At 37.1% G+C, this 12,685-nt stretch overlaps 1 protein-coding gene and 1 long non-coding RNA gene across 2 annotated transcripts; one reads left to right on the plus strand and one right to left on the minus strand.

Annotated features, from left to right (window-relative positions):
- Positions 1-4,102: 4,102 nt before the first annotated feature.
- Positions 4,103-11,600, minus strand: LOC131335937 (BTB/POZ and TAZ domain-containing protein 1-like). Its single transcript, XM_058371501.1, has 5 exons — positions 11,368-11,600; positions 10,337-10,470; positions 8,950-9,253; positions 8,301-8,617; positions 4,103-4,674 (listed from the first exon to the last, which is right to left on the minus strand). The coding sequence occupies exons 1-5, from the start codon at positions 11,515-11,517 to the stop codon at positions 4,485-4,487; spliced, it is 1,095 nt and encodes a 364-aa protein (XP_058227484.1). The 5' UTR covers positions 11,518-11,600; the 3' UTR covers positions 4,103-4,484.
- On the plus strand, positions 9,223-10,296 carry LOC131335939 (uncharacterized). The gene is made up of 2 exons (XR_009202685.1): positions 9,223-10,002; positions 10,245-10,296. It is a non-coding gene; the product is annotated as an uncharacterized LOC131335939 (long non-coding RNA).
- Positions 11,601-12,685: the final 1,085 nt, after the last annotated feature.

A 12,685-nucleotide genomic window follows, 5' to 3' on the forward strand; every position in this document is an offset into this window, starting at 1 on the left:
ACGTGATCCGAGGGCCGAGGATGATGAGATGTGCGTGGGTTTTCAAGGATTGATGGTGGAGTAGCAAGAATTTGGTTGAGGGAGTAAGAGAGAGAGAGAGAAAGGGAGAGGAGACTGAGAGAGCTTACGTTGAAAAAAAAAAGGGCGTTGCTATTCACAGCCCTCTATTTACTCCCATAGCCCGTTAAAAATTTTCAATTATACTCGACAGTTAGTTACCGAAATTGAGATATATTTTCAGCGTCCAATTACCGAAATATAATATTTTTTTCAACAGATGTTTACCGAAAATGCATGTTCGGCAGTTGTTTATCGAAAGTTGAACATATTTTCGACATGTAGTTACCGAAATATAATTTTGTTTTCAACAACAATTTACCGAAATGTTATTTATGATTTTCAACAATCATTTACCGAAATTTAGTGGGCTACGGGAGTAAATAAAGGGCTGCGAATAGCGGCGCCAAAAAAAAAAAAGAGAAGGGGAAAGTGAAGTGTTCTCCTGGTGTGTGTTGATACGCACTAACACCCCTCTATTCCACAAGAATCACATTATAACCCCCAATTCATACACTCTCACACATTAACAACAACATTTTGTTCAAAACATAAATTCATTTTTTTTTATTGACCAATTGCATTATAAATACAAAGAATTAAATGATGAAATTACGGGTCTCTACATAAACACTAACAACACATGTGCGCTCTACACATACTATACATTTTAGTGTTTTTGAAAATATCCACACACAAAAAAGCCCAAAAAGTTGGTTTTTTAGATTTTCCTTGGATATTTCCAAAAATATTTGTATAAAAGTCTTTTTTTTTTACTTTTCCGATTGCTTTCGTCGAGACTAACCAATAATACATAAAGGTTTGATGCAAAACTACCAAACACGAAAAAAAAATTGAACAAGGACAAAATCAAAAAATTGTGGTCCATAACTTTTTTGGTTAGCAGAAACACTGTTTTTTGAGTTTTGTTCTCGTTCAAAATTTTCCCCCTTTTTTTTTTATTTTACGTCAAACTTTTGTGGATTATTGTATCATCTCAACAAAAAGAATTGGAAAAGTAAAAAAAAATATATATACTTTTGCCCAAATATTTTTTAAAATATCCAAGATAAAGTCCTAAAAGACAGCTTTTTTGACTTTATCTTGAGTATTTTTGGACTTTATCTTGGGTATTTTAAAAAATATTGGGATAAAATTCATGCTTAATTTTTTTAATTCTCCGATTCATCTCTACAAAATGAAACAATAATCTACAAAATTTTGACGAAAAACTAACAAACACGAAAAAAATTGGATAAGGATAAAACTCAAAAAGCCCCTATAGCTCTTAGAGGAACAAGGCCTTATTCCTATGTCTTATTAATTTTTTGAGAAAATGACGGCCAAGTTTGTGTTTTAATATTAATACCCGCCAATGACATTATCTGCATTAACAAATGTTCTCAGCCCTTGGCGGATATTAATTATCAAAACACGTAATGGGCCGTCATTTTCCCTAATTTTTTGGGAAAATGATGGCCAATGATGTGTTTTGGTAATTAATACCCGCCAATGACATTTTCAGTATTAACAAATATTTTCAACATATTCTTGGTGGATATTAATTATTCAAACACGTCCCGGGCCGTCATTTTTCCTAATTTTTTCCCTTCCATTCTCCGAAACACAAAATAACAAGAAGAAGACTATGAAAAAATAGATAACAATTGGCCGGGACAAGGCCTTGGGCTTGGACTTAAGGTTTGTTTCCTCCTACATACTCAGTTTCAAAACCTTACATGTACTATCAATACTTTTGGGCCCCGTTCAGTTGCCAGGAAATGATGGAAAAATCAATTTTCCCCTAACTTTCCTGGTGTTTAGTTGGCAGGAAAATTCTAGGACTTACCAATTTAACTTTTCCTGCAAGAATTACTTTCCTACAAAAGTGATCCTGCAAAAAACACAGGATTTTGAGTCGCGGGAAAACGAAAATGGGTGAACACTCACAAAATTTTTCCGAAAGTTTCTTTTTCCTGACAAATGAACAACTAAACTTTAATTTTTCTTGCAAAATTCTTTTGTTAAATGAACACTCACAGGAAAATAATTTTCTTTTTCTTTTACTTCACCTCACTTCACTTTTTCTGGGAACCAATTTCCCACACAACTTTCTCGACAACTGAACGGAGCCTTGGGGCTACGGTATTTCCGGTCGTGAATTTTAGGACACGAGATTAGTCAAAGTGTGCTCAAATAGACCCGGACACGTGTGTGTGTGTGTGTGTGTATATATATATATATATATATATATATATATATATATATATATATATATATATATATATATATATATATATATATATCCCAGTTTGGAATGTAAAAATTATATATTTTTTGTTCCAATAATGCTTTCTCATCCTTGCAACATTGTGACCCAGTCTAGTGCACCGACGTGTGGCTCCACTCTGAAATCATGGAAACCACTTGCTTTTGGTCAGAATAAATCATGACCCATTATTCTCATATTTTCCAAAAAAACGTGGCACTCAATGAGTTCCCAAATCTCATGATTCGATCTTCATTAGGAATTTTTCAAGGTTGAATCTAGCCCATCATTTCGAATGTTACCTTCTGCGCGATAGTTCTATTTTATGCAAAGGGTATGGATATGGTCCAGTTAAATTCATTTGTGATCAGCTCTTTTGGGTTCATTTTACGGTCCAAGCAAATTAAACCCCTTGAGAAAACCAAACATGTACATATATGATGTTGGATTATCAATCCATATGATTCTGGAGCACATTTATGTTGAAATAAGTAACTTGGGAATGAATCAAAACTCGCTCATCTGAAAATAAATGTGTTGTGATCTTGCATTGATTGATGATTTTTAGGATTTTTAACACGACTAATAATCTCAACAAATTCTAAAAAGTGAGTGGTCACCGGTTAGGATTTGATTTTTTATGCGAACATCCCCTCGTCTAAGCAAAGTATCTTTGTCAAGTCCTAAGGATGCGTTTCAGCTAAAAAAAAAGAAAACTAAAGCACATGTTTTCACGAAATTTTAGGACATACCATTTTTTTCACATATATCAACATGATTTCACGAATTTCTAGGTATATCATTATCTCACAAACATCAACTAACATACCATTTAGTGAAAACAACTTGTCTATTGCTATTAGCTTGTAATCCGTGTAGTTTAGCGAAAATGCATTCTAAATTTGGCTCTTTTCCCTCCTCTTTTCACAAGTCCTAGACCATGTTCATTGAAGATTTCGGAATCCCAAGGTCTTTAAGAGGTGCATTTCAAGGGTCCCATCCCCTCTCAGTTCTCTCTCTTTGACAGGAAATTTAATTACCTTAGTCTTCCACCACTATTCAAGGTCAATATTCTATTTGGAATGGTGTACCACGTTTTCAAGGTACCGGGGAGGACCCTCCACATGAATAAAATACCTATAAGAGCATCTCCAATCCATCCAAAATAGAGGATGGATGTAACACATTGAGGGAAGATATTGTAATTTATTTCACTTTTTCTTCACTTTTTGTACTTTCTTGGAAGAATTTTTGAGGGACCCACCGTCCTTTTTAGAGTTTGGAGGAATTTTGTACTCCAAATTTACTTTTGGTCCTCCATTTTTAGAGGAGCAAATTTACTTTTGGAGGACCAAACTCTAAAAAGGACGGTGGGTCCCTCAAAGATTCTCCCAAAAAGTACAAAAAGTGAAGAAAAAATGAAATAAATTACAAAATCTCCCCTCAATGTGTCACATCCATCCTCTATTTTGGAGAAATAGAGGTGGATTGGAGATGCTCTAAGTCTGCTACTTTAACATCCTGCAAGTGCTATTTCACGATCAGAAATGCGTTTTTGGTGACTGCTGTTGGAATGTTCTTTTCTTAACGAAAATGATGTGGGTACTGACGAGTTGTGCACAGGTCGTACACCGGTGGGTGCATGAGGCCTTTTTTGGGGTTTCGCACGAATATTTTGAGCCGTTCACTAATTTGAAATATTTTTCCAAGATGTCATGCAAAAAATCAATTCCATCGAATAAGTGATCTCTGAGAGAGAGAGAGAGACAGAGAGAGTTGATCAAGAATAAAACAAACGCACACAGAACCAGGATACAATATGGGAGAAAGTCAAAGAACAACCAAACACTAACTTAGGACTCCTTTAGTATAGGAATCGACCAAGCCCTACTCTCTGGGTTTTCTTCTAGCCTATACTAAGAAACCTTAAATTAAATACAGTAAATGGATGCAAAGCCAGGCAATAAAAAGGCCACACACTGCATTGATTTATACACTCTTCCTTCCGTCCCAAATTACTCAACCTTTTTAAGGATCCGTGTGTCTTACATTATTTTTAAGGTACAAAATGCACGACTCTCCAGAAGAGCAAGCGACTTGGAACGAAAGGAGTATAAGTAGATCTCTATTTGTATCCGTAACTTCTTCTCTCTCTTTTTTATAGTCTGAAGCTTCTAATTACTCCGTGGTGATCTGATCTCTCTCTTGCTTCCTCCTCTCTCTTCCTCTTTGGCAGTGACAATGAAGATATTGCTTTAGCTGATACAACCTTCCTCACTAGCAGCCTCCACCTGATTGCATCTTCAGTACCCTTTTTCATCTCCTGTTGAGCTTTCATTTTGAATTGCCTGTAATTAAATTAACACAAACCACCAATTTATCAAGCCCGTGTGTTCAAATAAGCATTAATTAATTAAAAACAAGAAATAAGTAGCTCTTTAGTGGGCTAGATACAATATATATCGCCCCGTTTTTGTCATGAGTAGGCCATAGGAGAGTTTTTTTTAATAACCGAATGTTTAGACCAACTTACGCTGATCTCAACTAATTCTGAGGCCCTAAAGTCACTAACCAGGCAAATCTTGAGTGGCTCTAAGATTTGAAATCTTTAGCTTTTACAGGATTCAAATGTGCGACCTCACGAGGATAAGCACTTAATTGGTTTCTCATGTGTTGCGGTCGTTTTATGCCTCCAAAAAATTCTAAATTGTAAGGGCTCCTTCTACTTGGTTTTATCCCTTATTATAATTCAACAAAAGATGTCATATTTTTATTTTTCGCTTTACGCCTCTGAAAAATCAAAACCGGTCTCCTAGTAACAATTTTCAAACTTGAAGATTCTGAAGGATACAGAATCCGATCAAATACCCAAATTTCTTTTTGCAGATATTTATACCACAGAAGAAAATTCTATCCCTTGATATTCTTGCATAAGCCAAAGTGCAAATCTCTTTTTGCAAATATTTGACTGGTGTAGAACGGACCCGGGGATCCTGCCGAGCGGCACCTCTGTCAAGTGAGTGCCGAGCGGCCAATTCAGCCGTTCATTTTGGAATCAACGGCCCGGATCGAAACATCTTTTTCCTTTTCCTTTTTTTTTTTTTAAATCCGTTCGATACCTTTACATCTGGGTTGTCCAAAACACTTTTGGACAGCTGAGATGTGCTCGGCACCCCTGCTCCCTTGCTTGGCAGGGTCTCCAGGTCCGGGTAGGACAACCACAACTAGATATTTTGGCATGGGAAAGACTACATTACACACACCTTATTTGGGTGTGTATCATATGCACCCTCCAAAATGTTATGAATTATAGAAAAAATGTTACGAATCGTATTGCTAAAAAGTTCCGAATCTTATAAAGGTTACGAGATAAACCAAAATGTTATGAATCATAATGAAAATGTTACGAATCGTACTGCTGAAAAGTTATAAATTCTAGAACAAAAATTACAAAACACTCTAAAATGTTATGAATGAACCATAAAATTGATGCATATGGTACACCTTTTTAAAAAGTGTGTATTGTAGACTTTCCCTTCTGGCATTGGCAATTCTCCACCGTCGGAGAAGGAGGAGAAATACAACTAAAACTACCCTTCTATTTGACAGAGATATTCCACACTACGACACACTACGACAAAAGTGATCAGAGGAGATTGGAAAGAACCAAGTCGTCCTTCCCAATGCCAGCTAAAAGTTGATTGCCTTTTTCATAAAGTCATACATACTACTCCCTCCGTCCCTTTTTTTGTGTCCAATATTTCATTTTGGGCTGTCCCTTAATAAGTGTTCATTTTGTAAAGTTGGGAGGGTAAAAGTTGGTATATTGTCTATTTTGTCCCTAAAAGTATATTTTATTTTGAAAAGTTAATGAGTAAAAGTATAATGATGATAGGTAAGTAGGGAAAGTGGAGGAAAAAGTTGATGTGAAAGGTGTAATGATGATGTCTTTTTAATAAGTTGGAGTTACGAAGCAGGACACTTAAAAAGGGACGGAGGGAGTACAATAATACTATCAATGTAGTAATGTACTAGCCAGGGCCGGTCCCGACCTTTGGATTTGTCCAACCCGACTTTTCGCTTGGTTACCCATTAGTGTTAAGTATATAAAAAAAAATTGACATACAAGCAAAAAAAACAAAAAACAAAACAAAAACAAGATTATATTGTCCATTTAGCTTGAATTACATCACCTAGGTATAGTGCTTTATGATTAACACGATCCTATTCAAAGAAAATAATTTCTCCTTGCATCTTTTGAAGCAAATTCTTTAATTATTAAATCATCATACTTTAACTTATCTAAGTACTTATTTTCAATTGATATCATAGTCAATCCACTTAATCTTTCCTGTGACATGATAGTCTGAAGATAAGTTTTTATCAATTTCAACTTCGAAAAACTCCTCTCAGCCGAAGCAACTATGATCGGATTAGTCAACAAAATCAAATAAGCAAACCCAAACCATTTGGAAACCGTCATCTTTCCAATAAGACCTTATAAAATCAAGGATGTCCATCGATTTTGTTACTTCTATCGGCAATATTGTTTTCAAATGTCTAAGTTCTTGGAATAACTCTTTCCCGTGAATATCAACATGTTAATTGTATTCCAAGAAACTTTATAGTTTAGTACAATGCTCTATCAATTGCTCTTCAGCAACACTCTTGAATTTCACGTTAAACAAAAGTCCAACGATTGCTTCTTAAAGTTCAAATTGCTCAAACCGGTCCTTAAGTGATGCAAGAGCTTGATCTATGATATGGAAGAAATAAGAAAATTTTAAACGATCTTCCGATGATAGACTTTTATTTGCATCATCTCCCACATCCTCAACAAATTGCTTCTTTCTTAATTTGAACAACTCTTTTTTTTTTTTGCAAATACCGGTTCAAAACAAAGTAGTGTGCGAATATGAAATGAATCAGATTTCATACTTATTTTTTTCTTATGAATCAGCATTGTTCTTAACTTTTTCACAGAATCAAAGTAAGGGTTTACACTAGGTAAATTTGGGGGCAAATCAGAGTAAGGGTTTCGCACAATCCCGTCCCTTCTCGTTTTGGCTATAGCGTCTCTTTTCTTTTTTTCTTCTTATCTGACAGCCCTTCTAATTTTCTCTCTTAATAATTTGCCCTCCTAATTTTTTTTATATCTGTTATTTACCGTAGGTATAAAAAAATCTCTCTTTGCCCTCCCACTATAAAAAACCTCTTTGCCCTCCCAATTTTTTTAAGTATCATAATTTTTTTTTAAAGTGGGTGGAAACCATACATATTTACTTTTTCAAAAAAAAATTTTACAAAATTTTTTGGATGATGCCCCTAAATATATGTTTTGCTGAATTTCTATTTTTTTTTTGTATACATACATTTTTTTTTTTTGTTGCCCCTTGCCGGGGGTTGCCCGAGCCAGCCGGCTTGCGGGGCTTACCCCCTGGCCGGCCCTGGTACTAGCAAACAAGATCCAACAATACCACGTGTCATATATTTTAAGGTCTCAGCATTCACTGGGTGCGAGAGCGCGAGCGTCAAAGTGTTAATTGAAATGCATCATAAACTATTAAAAATCGATGATTGAGAGCGCGAGTGCAGTAGCTTGATCGAAAACAAAAGCACGTGACATTTTGAAGATTATACGACCTAAGGTCAAATTCAGATGTGGTGAAATTTCAAGTGTTACTTTTCTTGAGCTTATACCTAGGATTAAGGGTTCATTTAACTGCCTAAAATCCTGACTCTGCCTCAATCCATGTACGATTGTCATGATATATAAGACCAGCACTGCGACAGACAAGGTTTTAAACAAGAAGCGAAGTTACAAATACAACTAAAAATACAACTCGGGACACATTTACGTATGCACATGAATAAACACGCATCAAACGATTCCAAACGCATCTGTACCCAGAGTAGTGTTTTGAATCTTTTGATGTTCTGTTCGTGAAGTTTTTGTTCAAAAATTTAGTAGTACCTGCAAAGTGGGACCCTGCAAACATCCGGTTGGTCGCAAATGGACGAATGAAGTCTGAGGAGTTGCCACATGCGCTTACACCTGCAACACCCTCCGTTGATCCTCCTCTGACACGTAGCGAAGTGACGAATCAGGAGCTGCAAACCCGGACACGTGGCAGACTTCCCACAGGGGCCCCTGTTCTTGGTGGGCTCCATGTCGTACGGCCCCACCGTCGTGCACCCTTCTGTGCATATGTGCTCCAAACACTCCATCGCCTCGTTTAGTTGTAGATACAAGCTCTGTTCCTCCCTGTGCCTCCTCGTCCTCTTCTTCCTCTGTTTTCAATCACAACAAAATCAAATTTGTTAAGAGAAAATAGTGCTAATTTGGCCGCAAATGTCCGATCATAGTTGTGTTCGAAGTCGTTGGATAAGTGTGAATTCCGCATGCATCTTGTATGATTCAAGTATATCGAATAGCTCCGGACAAAGAGTATAGCTCGACATTTGCTCAATCTATCAATCCAAAAACTTGATGTAGCATTGTTATGGACACATAACCAAACAAAGATCGTGACACATTTGGATACAGAAACAAATGGAACGCATAACCAAATGGTTAAATATGTTACGAACATTGAAAAGTAGTTTTGGTTTGGGTGTTTTACCAATTCGGTTTCATCGATGAACTGTAGAATCTGAAGTTCGAGAAAGGGATCGTGTTCTTGAACAAACTTCCAACCCTCCGTCTTCTTAACGGATTTGAAGTTAGTTGAAACGAGCTTCATGCACTTGAGGTGAAGATCGGGCGCATCGCAAAGTCTCGCTAGCTGAATCACGTCGATCACGTTGTCGATCGTCAGACGCTCGCCCACTGCTTTCGTGGACCTCTGCTTCAACTGAGGCACCAAGAACACGTGGGAAAGGGCCAGGAGATGGATTCCATACTTGCCCATCTCTTCCTCTGTGCACCTGCAATCATGGGCATCGCCGTCATTTCACGCCATTGTTGAATCTTCCATTTTATATTTTTTAACACCAAATTCACAGAGAATATTTGATAGATACTACGGCTGATTACGGACAGAGTGCGGGAACAATTCGAGTATTTTTTATTTCTTACAGTGGCCGTGCCAAGCAACTAATATTGGAAATTATTATTTTTTATTTATCAATTTTGGGGTGCGAAATTTTTCAATACCAGGTGGGTATCACATGGTGCCCCCTCGGTACATTCAGACCGCCCATTTCAGTTTTGGACGGCTCGGATGTAGAGAGAGAAAGAAGAGAGAGAATGGTGGGGTAAGAGGAGAGAGAGGGTTACAATCTGGGCTGTGCAACAAACTTTTGAACGGCGCGGATGAACTGCTCAGGCACCACGTAGGCACGGACACGTAGTACCCATCTGGTACCGAAAAATTTATCCAGTGTCACACCCCTCTACTGATATAGGAAGAATCAGAAACCCGTGAATTACTGTAGAAGAAAGTATAATACCAGAACTAATTTCCTAGGTTGACTCGTACTACTAGTTTAAAATTTTCTTAGACTGATTCTAGGTCGGTAAGGAGTACCAAATCAGCCACCTGAATGGACGAAATTGTCACGTCAAACAAAGGGATTGAAGCCAAAGGGATCTGGTAGACGGATTCAGAGTTCTAGATTTCTCCTGAAATATAGGGGTTTTTCTGGTCCATAATGAGAGTAGCGTGCAAATTCAAGTCCAGTTCCAGAAATTTTTTTAAAAAATAAACAGTTTATTTAATATTTTCAAACTCAAAAATAAAGTAAATGAAAAATAAATTTTTAATTTTTTTTGCATTATATAAAAGATCTCATCAAGATCTTCCAAACAAGATCCATATAGCATATTTTTAGATTTCAATTAACCCATAATTTTTGAGCTTGAAATTGTCTTCTTAAAAAGTAAGGACTTATTTTTTGTTCCGGAACGGAGCCTCAGATGAAGTGAAAAGATGGTTTAAAAGTACAATGATGTAACCGTGATTGATAGTGTAAAAGAATTATTCAAGCTTGAGTTGAGAAGGAACTGACTTTGGGGCGTAGAGGAAGCGTATGAACACGGAAACGGCCCCGCAAGGAACGCCGAGGACCGGAATCGTTCTGTCCGAGCTCCGGTGCTTGCGCGGCCGATCTATTATGCTTTCGAGTACCGGCGAAGCCGAAGCCTGCAAAATCCAATCCACGTAACAGAAACAATTTAGGTTTCCGAAAGTCTGTGTAATGTTAGGAAAGATAGAATTCAGTGCATTTCCCTACCATTAATTGTCTACTACTCTCCTCTAAACCTTAACCGTAGCTATTATTTGAACCGTTCATATTGCATTACAATATTTGACAAAAATCACCTTTATGAGATTTTGATAAACGTATTATTAACAAGTTGTGTAAAATAAGGGCAGTTCATGTTTAAAATCACGTGGATCGTCCGGTATTGAGATTTTTTCAGCTGACTTGCTATGATGAACAATTTGGATCCCTGTATGGATTCACTGTAGGGGAAAAACCGAAGTCTGGAAAGATTTGGTGAATGGACCCGGCTTCTCTGCAGTTATATTACAGCCGTTCATCTTTGCATTCAACTGTCCAAATTTTTAAAAAAACCATCAAACGATTGCGAATACTCTAATTGCACATCTGCAATCCAAACGTGGATTGTAGATAATCCTTGTACTTGGTGAATATTGGTATGGAGGTGAGCCGAATGCTTTGTTTGAAACTTGTAGAAAACAACAAAAAATGAAGAGAAAGAATTTTCTCTCTAGATCTAGAGAAAAAATGGAAAAATTTAGAATTGTGCACATATCTATTTCCTTTTCTTTTCTTTTTTTTCCTTTCTTCAAACTCCAAACAGAGCATTTAAAGAAATGGTTGAAACTTGCCTTTCGAAAAGGCCGAAAATGGCCTTTTAGGAGTTCACAGAAAGTGAAAAAATCATAATTATTGCAAGCAAACGAACAAACCAAACATTATACATAACGGTTTTTCCAATTGAATGGACGAGAGTGATTCGAATTCGAAAAAGGTAATCATCAATCAACGCCATCAGAATGAGGAAAGAGTACCAGGATGCTACGGTGCGCGGGGATGCGCAGCCCGCCGGAGGTGACGATCTCGACGTGGGCTTCCGGGAATTCGCCGGAGCTCGGGCTCAAGTCCGCCGTTACGGGCTGTAATCCAATCATCACTTGATCGGAAAAGTTGGTCGGAGACATGACGGTGTCTAATCACGAGCAATATACAGTTATTGGGGAGTCTTTAAGATGAGAATGTCCCTGCCCTTCCCTGCTTTTATAGACAAAACCAACCGAGATTCTTGACCTAGTTTCGCTAAACACGCTCCTGGGGGCGATGTGGATGACACGCGCCACGGTTGGCAGTGCATTAAATAGTTCCCCCGACCTTTTGACGTTCCTCTTTAAATGGTGGGTCCCTTGGTCTTTTTCCTTTTGGTATCTGACTCGGAAGTGGATAAAGCCACCTCGTCATCCAGAGGGCAGATAGAAGTGCGTCCATTGGTTTGACGTTTTAATTCGTTCCAATCCTTTCTTTCCAAGCTGTACATCTTCTACGTTCAAGAAAATATAAAGTTATACATCTCGGATGACGGATACGGCTTATTGACTTGTTGGCGGTCCAGATTTGAATTGCATAAGCGCAGTATAATGATTGCGATCGTCGGTTAGCATTTTTAATAGTTCAGATTTGTTTTAAATTTTATACCGATAATAATATATTTTTATCGGTAAAAAATTCAACATATCTAAATTATTAATTATCAATATAAACTATTTCAATTGGACTGTACTGCTTTCTCTGCAGTCAAGCCGGATCCATCATCTCCCACTTGGATTAAATGAAATACAAAAGCCTACGTACGTATGTTTGATCTAATCCACGTGGCACCAAGTCTATCTATACTGGGTTAATTAAATTTTGTTAAAAGTCTCCCTTTCCGGGTATTCCAAGTGTATGTGCACTGCGCCAGTGATACTCTTTGTATTTGGATTCTTTTTTGAATTTATATTTTAGCAATCATTTTAACTAAGCTCTTAATTAACTTTTAATTAGCATGTTCGTTCATGTATTTTCTATGTTATTCTCGTGAAAGGAACCGGGACATTGGAAGATATAAAGAAATTCAACATTTGAAGAAACCAAACCTAGTTCGCTTAGGCACGTTTTAGGTTCTGAAGTTGAGTCTTATCCAGGTTTTTTTTTTCTTTTTTCAAACACTAATATCAGGGATTGGCCTGATAATCAATACATGAGACTTATTGGTTTACTTTCTCCTAATTAAGGTTTGACCGTTTGAGATTTATAACCATTTAGGTGTCATCAATTCTTATGAGCCAATTTATACAGAGTGTTTTGCTCATATTT

This window comes from Rhododendron vialii, chromosome 8a, assembly GCF_030253575.1.
Source record: "Rhododendron vialii isolate Sample 1 chromosome 8a, ASM3025357v1".
Lineage (NCBI taxonomy): Eukaryota > Viridiplantae > Streptophyta > Magnoliopsida > Ericales > Ericaceae > Rhododendron > Rhododendron vialii.